General features: G+C 40.7%; 2 protein-coding genes across 2 annotated transcripts; one reads left to right on the plus strand and one right to left on the minus strand.

Annotated features, from left to right (window-relative positions):
* Positions 1-904: 904 nt before the first annotated feature.
* On the plus strand, positions 905-3,084 carry cdkn2aipnl (CDKN2A interacting protein N-terminal like). The gene is made up of 3 exons (XM_031874209.1): positions 905-1,125; positions 1,542-1,647; positions 1,739-3,084. Exons 1-3 carry the CDS (start codon positions 914-916, stop codon positions 1,745-1,747), a joined length of 327 nt encoding a protein of 108 aa, XP_031730069.1. The 5' UTR covers positions 905-913; the 3' UTR covers positions 1,748-3,084.
* ube2b (ubiquitin-conjugating enzyme E2B (RAD6 homolog)) lies at positions 2,436-7,198 on the minus strand. The gene is made up of 4 exons (XM_031874210.1): positions 6,651-7,198; positions 5,472-5,561; positions 4,707-4,795; positions 2,436-3,935 (listed from the first exon to the last, which is right to left on the minus strand). The coding sequence occupies exons 2-4, from the start codon at positions 5,485-5,487 to the stop codon at positions 3,807-3,809; spliced, it is 234 nt and encodes a 77-aa protein (XP_031730070.1). The 5' UTR covers positions 5,488-5,561; positions 6,651-7,198; the 3' UTR covers positions 2,436-3,806.
* Positions 7,199-7,248: the final 50 nt, after the last annotated feature.

Consider the following 7,248-nt stretch of genomic DNA (forward strand, 5'->3'; position numbering starts at 1 on the left):
AGAGAGAGAGAGAGAGAGAGAGAGAGAGAGAGAGAGAGAGAGAGAGGGAGAGAGAGGGAGATGGAGAGAGAGCGCAAGAGAGATGTGTCGCTCAAGTGAGAAGAAGACAGAAAAATGAAAGTGTGTGTGTATTTTATACATCTCCTGGCAAAGCAAGAAACACAGAGAGATCAAGCTGTAGGGAGCAAGAAGCCTAAAGCTGTGTTAGCTCACCTACAGTCTGCTCAGTGGCAGCATTACAGGCAGTGAGCAGCTACTGCTTGTATTTAAACAGACTACAGCGATCCAAGGAGGTATTTTTCACAGCAGACATTTTGACATATCATAGTGGGGGAAGCACAGGTGTAATTAGTCACATTAGTGACGCCTGAATTCCATTTAAGCTCATTCCAGGGGTCCAGGTAATGTGCATGCTCACTCCACTGTCATGACTCACTGAGACACTTAAAAGGTACAGTGTTAAAAGTTTTAGTTTCACATCCGTTTATGCTGCAATGAAAAGTCAAAATGTGTGATGTTATAATGTGCACTCCTACTCTCGCACACATTCCTCAAAATCAACTTATTGTATTGAAAATACAAAATAAATAGAAAACTCAAACTATTTGGCATTTCGGATAGAGATGTTGAGAAGACTTTTCAGCTTCCTAAAACTTCTTTCATGTTATAAATGATTATGTAAATGTATTCATTTAATGAATTAACTTACGTTTAATTAATTTTATCCAGCTGTTTACCATCAACAACCAGAAAGAAGCCCGTGTGCAGAGGGTATTTCAGGCCCAGTTGTAGCGCTCAGCTCCACCGCGGTGAGGCGCTGTTTGAAACACGCTGAGCTGGAAAAAACTACTTCCGGGACCCGCTTCGAAAGACCGGAAGTTGCCTTTGTTGACTCGTCCGGAGAAGAGCAAAGATGGCGAACATGGACGTGGAGGAGTTTATTCAGCAAAACAGAGCCCTGGCGGACCAGGTAGAAACGTTTCGAGGGTACTGGGAGAGCGAGAAACACTGGCAGGCCCGGAGGGAGTTCGTCCTGCGGAACATCAGCGACTTTGAGGATCCGCATCTGGACCAGCTGGTCTCTCTGTCCATGGTCTGGGCGAACAACGTCTTCCTCGGCTGTCGGTGCGTAAACACAACGTGTTGGTCCTCACGGTTTAATAAAATATACGCCCTTATTGGACAGATATTTTTAAACATATTGTTTGATATAACGTCTGAATGATAAGTCGCAAAACTCACCTTCGTGTGTTGAGCATGGCTGTATGTTTGTGGGGGTTCAGACTCTTCTTCGGCTCTTAATGGGCTCGCTGCTGCCCCCTAGTGTCCGGAAGACGACAAACAAAATGACTATTTAAGACAGTTTAATATTTATTATGTTATACGCAGGAACTGGGCAATGTTGCCTGAAATATGACAAAATTGTTAGTTTTTTGTTACTATAAACACTTAAGGAACAATACACCACAGATGGATTAATGATGCAGAGTGCTAGTATTATTAATAAATATTAACAGCACGTTTCTCTTCACCGATGGCAGGTACAGCACGGAGCTGCTGGACAAAGTGAAGGACATGGCTGAAGGCGTCGTGGTGGAGGATGCACCGGTGTTCAAGACCAGAGACGAGATCATGAAGAAGCAGCAGGTTTGTGTATGGACACACACACACACACACACACACACACACACGCTGACAAAATAAGATCCTTCATGTATTCTTCTCTTTTCCATCACAGAGTCGATGACCGGCTCAGTCGTGTAGGATGAAGCCTGAAGACCAATGGGACTTGGCTGTTGTTTACATGCTTTTACATGTTTTTATTGCAGATGTTTTCACATCTCAAATCTTGTATCAAAAGCAGAAAGACTGCATTGCTCAGCTTTTAATTGTACATGAGTGGGAGCTTCACTGCTCGACCATTTTTTTTTTTAAAGCGTACTTGTCGTTTTAGGTTTGTTTTTTTAAATAAATTCAGATGAAAGATGACATTGGATCTTTTCCTAATGTCTGAAGCATAATAAAATACTTTATTTCTTATCATGGGGTCGTTTTGTGTGAATAAACAATCGAGGACATAACTTTTCTCAAAGCTCTACAGCACCACACAACGTTGAGCTGGTTCATGGTCTGGACAAAACCGGAACGAAACATTCCAGCACATTTTCTCAGTTCAGGGTTCTTTTTGCATCTTGATTATTACTTTCAAATCGTCTGCAGGTGGTTTATTTTCCTTTTTAAAAATGATTTTAGGACCATTTCTGAGCACAGACTCAACCTTAATCAGAACCAAAGAGGAAATGTTTTTAAATGAACAGATTAAGATACAATACTACAGAAAAAACATCTTCAATCTTCAACAAATGAGAGCTGTTAATTAATAAAAGTTAAATTTTAAACACGGTAAGGACGAACAAAAGATCAAGAAACTCATCTCAAACTCTGAAAAATGTCTTTTATTATGTTTATACAGCATATTGTTATAAGTATACATTTTTTTCGTTTAATTCACAAAATCTTCGTAACATATCCCTTCTGTGTTTGTTTTTTGGGTGAAATAAATTGCGAGAACTCTGTTTTATGACGACCATCTTCTGTGGATTCTTTATCTGGAGTTAATATACTCAACGAGTCTTTTTTTAAATTGGGTTTCACAAACAAAATAAAATAAGAGACAAAACACAGGCGTGAAGACAACTTGAGGCTTTTGGAGGGAACGGTTGATTCAAACCGCAGTCCATCCTCTTAAATGTTTTCATCGAGACGGCGCTGCTTTCATCTTCTGCTCATTCGCTAAATTTAAAATGTCAAATGTGTCATTTTAAGAGAGATCAAAAACACTGACGGGTTTACTTTCTGCAGCGGATGTAGTTCTACATTCATCTTCTTTCTACTCGCCAAGATACATTATGAGCTATGACAACCGATAAAGCTCTTATAGAAAGTGAGCAGAATGGAACCGAGAACACTGCTGTCGTTTAAACATGATATAGCAGCACCACCATTCAAGAACATCCTAAAGCGCTGTGGAGACTCCTGAGCGCCTCTGGTTTTGATAACAATTAAGAAAAGAGACACTCGGACACAGAGGACAACAGGAAGACTCACTGAGCAGACTTCAGGATTATGTCTGCCTGTCTCCTGGGCTCAGCCGGGACTCGTGGTGTTGATGTTTACTTTCATCTCTCTAATGTACTCGTCTACCTGATGAGCGGAATATAAAGCTCAGAGCGGCCGATCCTGTGACGTCTGTGAGCCTCGAACCGACGGCGTCTCCTAAAATATCAGAGATATGCTGGAACAGAGCCGGTTGTTCCTGATGAGCTGCGATGGATCCGACTCTGAAAGGCTTTTTTTTTTGGATTGTTACTCTTCGAAATATGCTGATTCGGTCATCTTTCCTAAAAGCCGAGTTGTGTGCACACCAGCAGACGTTACAACAACAAAAAAAAGGAAAACTTCCAAAAGGTAAAACAAACAAAAAGTGTAAAACTCAAACCTCTAACTGCATCAATCCACAAAGATATATTACAAATTCTGTTAGCAATAACTTATTTCACATCATGCAATAAAACAAAAAGTAAAATTAAGGACAAGAAACACAAATATAAGATTTATTTACCCTTCCTCGTCTTCCTCAAATGTATTGGCAAGCGTGTTAATGTCCATTCTGGTGTTTGTGTTTGTATTCAGGGTGGCACTTGAGTTCTTCTGATATAGTTGCTGTTTTTTTATTCTTTCTTGATGAGGTATAAATGAAAGACTGGAGTACTGTGATGATGATGATGAAGAGGAGGAGGAGGAGCTCACACGTCCACCCAGCTCTGCTCCACGATGGCCGTCACCCTCTTCTCGTACTCCCTCTTGTTTTCCTGATAGAGCTGAGCGGCCTGACTGTTGGCCGGGCTGTTCGGGTTTGGCTCATCCAGCAACGACTGCAGGACAAAAACAATATTAAAAATATTAAGGACGGGAGACACACTATTCAAAACTCACTGGGGACTATTCCACCATTACTCCATTCTAAAGAAATACCCACAATGTACCTGTACGCAAGGCAACGTATTAGAGAGCGCTTCATCCATAAATGCACGACAGTTTAAATTACGTTTTTAAATATTTAGTATTTAGATAGTTTGAGATTTTCTTTTCTTCCTTTTCAGCTTCCTTAAACGCATTATTCTGACGACAGGGTTTAGAAAGACATGCAGACATGAAGGAAAATAAATCATTCAACTGTAACTTTGCTACCAATTTGCCATTCTCTAGTTAAAAAAAATCCAGCCATGAAACCATCCATTCATAAAATTAAAACCACATACGATTGAATCCTTCCCTCCCCCAATAATAGGCACCGATATTTATGGCTGAATTAATAGTAATCTGGTCAAACTTATCGTTATTATATCAGCTTCTACAATGTTTACATCATGCATAAGATATTATTATTATATATATTATTCTGTTCCCTCATCCCTGAACTTTTCCCTCCCTGGGAACAGAAAACTTTGGACGTATTGAAGGAAACATTTGATTTGATTCATTAACATCCACTGAAATGTTCACACCCACTCTACACTACACTCGCTGGAAAAGACTTTTATATTGTGCTCACGTGAGCATTCGAGTTGCATCAACTAACCGACAAATATCCCAATAATGTGTCCTTATGCTCTCACGGACGGCACGAAGAGAAACCAACCCACCTGGATGGAGGTGAGTATGGACGACACGTCGTACGTGGGGCTCCAGCGGTTCTGAAGGATGTCTAAACATATACTGCCATCTGCGTAAACTGGTAAACAAGAGAGAAATTATTCATAACTTTGCTGTTTTCATATTGCAGTTAACTACAGAACAGGTAAATAAGAAGAGCTCACCGAGTCAAGTGATAAACATGCAGCACAAACCAGTCAACACTTCTCAGTCAGAAAGCATCATATTGGCTTTGCAATGCACCGTTTGTGTGTTTTTTAATACATGCATTATGTACAAAACTCCCCAAAAGCCCATAAAGAAGGAACAGTAATCCCACATTATTCATTATGCATCAGCACCATTATTATGAGTTATTATCAGACTGGTATCGGAGCCACAGTTATATTTTATATGTTGGCAGAGACTACAGTCTATTCATTCATTCATTTGTTTATCGGCCTACATATGAGCAACTTTGTTTTTACAGACTATCACTGTAATCTATTCGATTATCGCACATTTTGCAGCAGTTTTTGTTTCAATAAGAAAAGTAAAATCTGTCACGAGACGATAATAGACTAAAGTAGAGTATAAGTGAATAATGATCACAAGTTTGTGAGCTTGTGTCGTCGTTTCACCTCCACCGACATGTTAATGCAGCAGCTGGGCAGCTCGCTCTGTGCGTAAAAACACAACGGCAGCGTTTATATTTTCATTCTGCTTGGATGAGGAGAAACTGGAAGCCTCGAGATAACGGAAGGCCACAAACTTACCATTTGGGTGAAACATTCTGGAGACAAACCGAACTGTGGGAGGCTTGTTTGGGTACTCCTCTGAAAACTCTATCAGCAGCTTAAACGTTCCTGCAGAGAGACACACAAGCCATCCTGTGAGGAGAATACAGATGTGAAGGAGCAAGCCGGTCAGAGAGAAGCCAGAGAAACAATTAGGTTTCTAAAAATACAGCCGGCTCGACTGGAAGGAGACGCTAATCCTCCAGCGAGGAGGAGACGTCGACGCTGCAGGCTAAAAGGAGAAGAAGGGAGCCCGAGAGGAGGAAACAATGAACCCTGAGTCAGCGCTTCTCCTGCCGGACCCGAGTCATAATTACTGGCAAGAAAAAGGTGCATGTGTGCATAAATGTGTTCTATATCTCCTGATACTGAATGCATTATACAGCAGAACTAAAGTTCACGACCACGTACGCACATCTATGTTCAGATACTCAGCTGGTCCTGATGTCAGCTATTTGTATTTTTAAAGAGATTAAAACCAGTCTACAGTTTTCTGTTGGTCAAGTTAATAATTCAGAGCATTGTGTTATTAAAAAGCATGCTATGCATTTACTGCTTTATTTGATGTGGTTTTATACTTCTGCATATGAATATTAGAAGATATCCTGATTGTCATGATGATGATTTAACTGTATCATCCGGCTCGTTATCACTCTGTCGGTACAATCATTTGATGACTAATTTATAAAAAGGGTGAAAAGCAGCTATTTAAACTCGTCGTCACTGTTTTGTTACAAATCAAGTGTGTGTGGAGCCATAACCTCGGAGAATGGGTGAGTCTGAAAACTGCACTTTAAGTAAATTTGGCGCGAGTCAATTTGTTATTACATATTTAAAGTACTACGTGGCCTTAAATTTAGATGATTTAAAACACTCAGATATCCTGTTTGTAATCATTTCCTCTCCATAGTACTTTTCGGACTTATTTATATGTGTGGGAATGTTTCAGTGTGTGATGTTGTGACTGAGTGCTCAGCAGTGTTAACCCGCCATCACTCACCATAACGTTTACAACGCGCTGCCTGTGATACATGGACTGACCACCTCCACTAAAAATATCAGTGCAGGAGGAAGTTAAATCAAACCAGAGCTTTGGATACAACGTGCTCCCGCTGAGCCTGCTTTACTGGATAACATGAACCAAAGTGGAGAACTTACCGTCTTCAAACGGTGTTCCCACCGGCCTGCAGACAGAGACAGAGAGAGAGAATTATTTACAAATTCCAAAAGTCTTCAGTGTTAGAATCAGGCCTTCGAGGATTTGCTCTGCACAGACACCAGCGTGTCTATTTGCTCCTCACATTGACGGAGCCGATTAAAACAGCTGCACTCAAGTTTCACATTTCTAACAGCTTCCCCTTTGACTCTGAATAAGGCGAGGAACTATTAGCAACATCTATTTTAAACCCACGTTGTCTCTCTGGTTTGTTTTTGTTGCAACGTGTTGAGTTTTTCCAATCACTCTCTGCTGTTGCTTGTCCTCTTGATGCTGCGTTTTTTTGCTTTTAACTTTTGAATATCATACTATAATACTATAAATGTTTCATTCGCACTTCAAATTGTGTCCCAAGATACATCACAAATTCAAAAAAAGGTCACAATTTTGTTTTAGTCTTTATCAATCCTTCCTCCTTTTCCTTGACCGCTGAACTCCATCCCTAACAATACCCCCCCCCCCCCTCTTCTGTTTCTTTTATTTTTAAAGCAGGACAACGTGGCTGGGTTGTGTGGGGGGGGGGGGGGGGGGGGGGGGGGG

Source organism: Anarrhichthys ocellatus, unplaced genomic scaffold (assembly GCF_004355925.1).
Source record: "Anarrhichthys ocellatus isolate YVR2014 unplaced genomic scaffold, GSC_Weel_1.0 scaffold78, whole genome shotgun sequence".
In the NCBI taxonomy this organism is placed as follows: domain Eukaryota; kingdom Metazoa; phylum Chordata; class Actinopteri; order Perciformes; family Anarhichadidae; genus Anarrhichthys; species Anarrhichthys ocellatus.

Bases quoted from the DNA above. Each gene is read 5' to 3' on its own strand.
- cdkn2aipnl (XM_031874209.1), top strand. From the start codon at position 914: ATGGCGAACATGGACGTGGAGGAGTTTATTCAGCAAAACAGAGCCCTG. The intron at 1,126-1,541 runs GTGCGTAAACAC...CACCGATGGCAG, and splicing joins AACGTCTTCCTCGGCTGTCG to GTACAGCACGGAGCTGCTGG.
- ube2b (XM_031874210.1), bottom strand. The intron at 3,936-4,706 runs GTGGGTTGGTTT...TTTGTCCTGCAG, and splicing joins CCATACTCACCTCCATCCAG to TCGTTGCTGGATGAGCCAAA.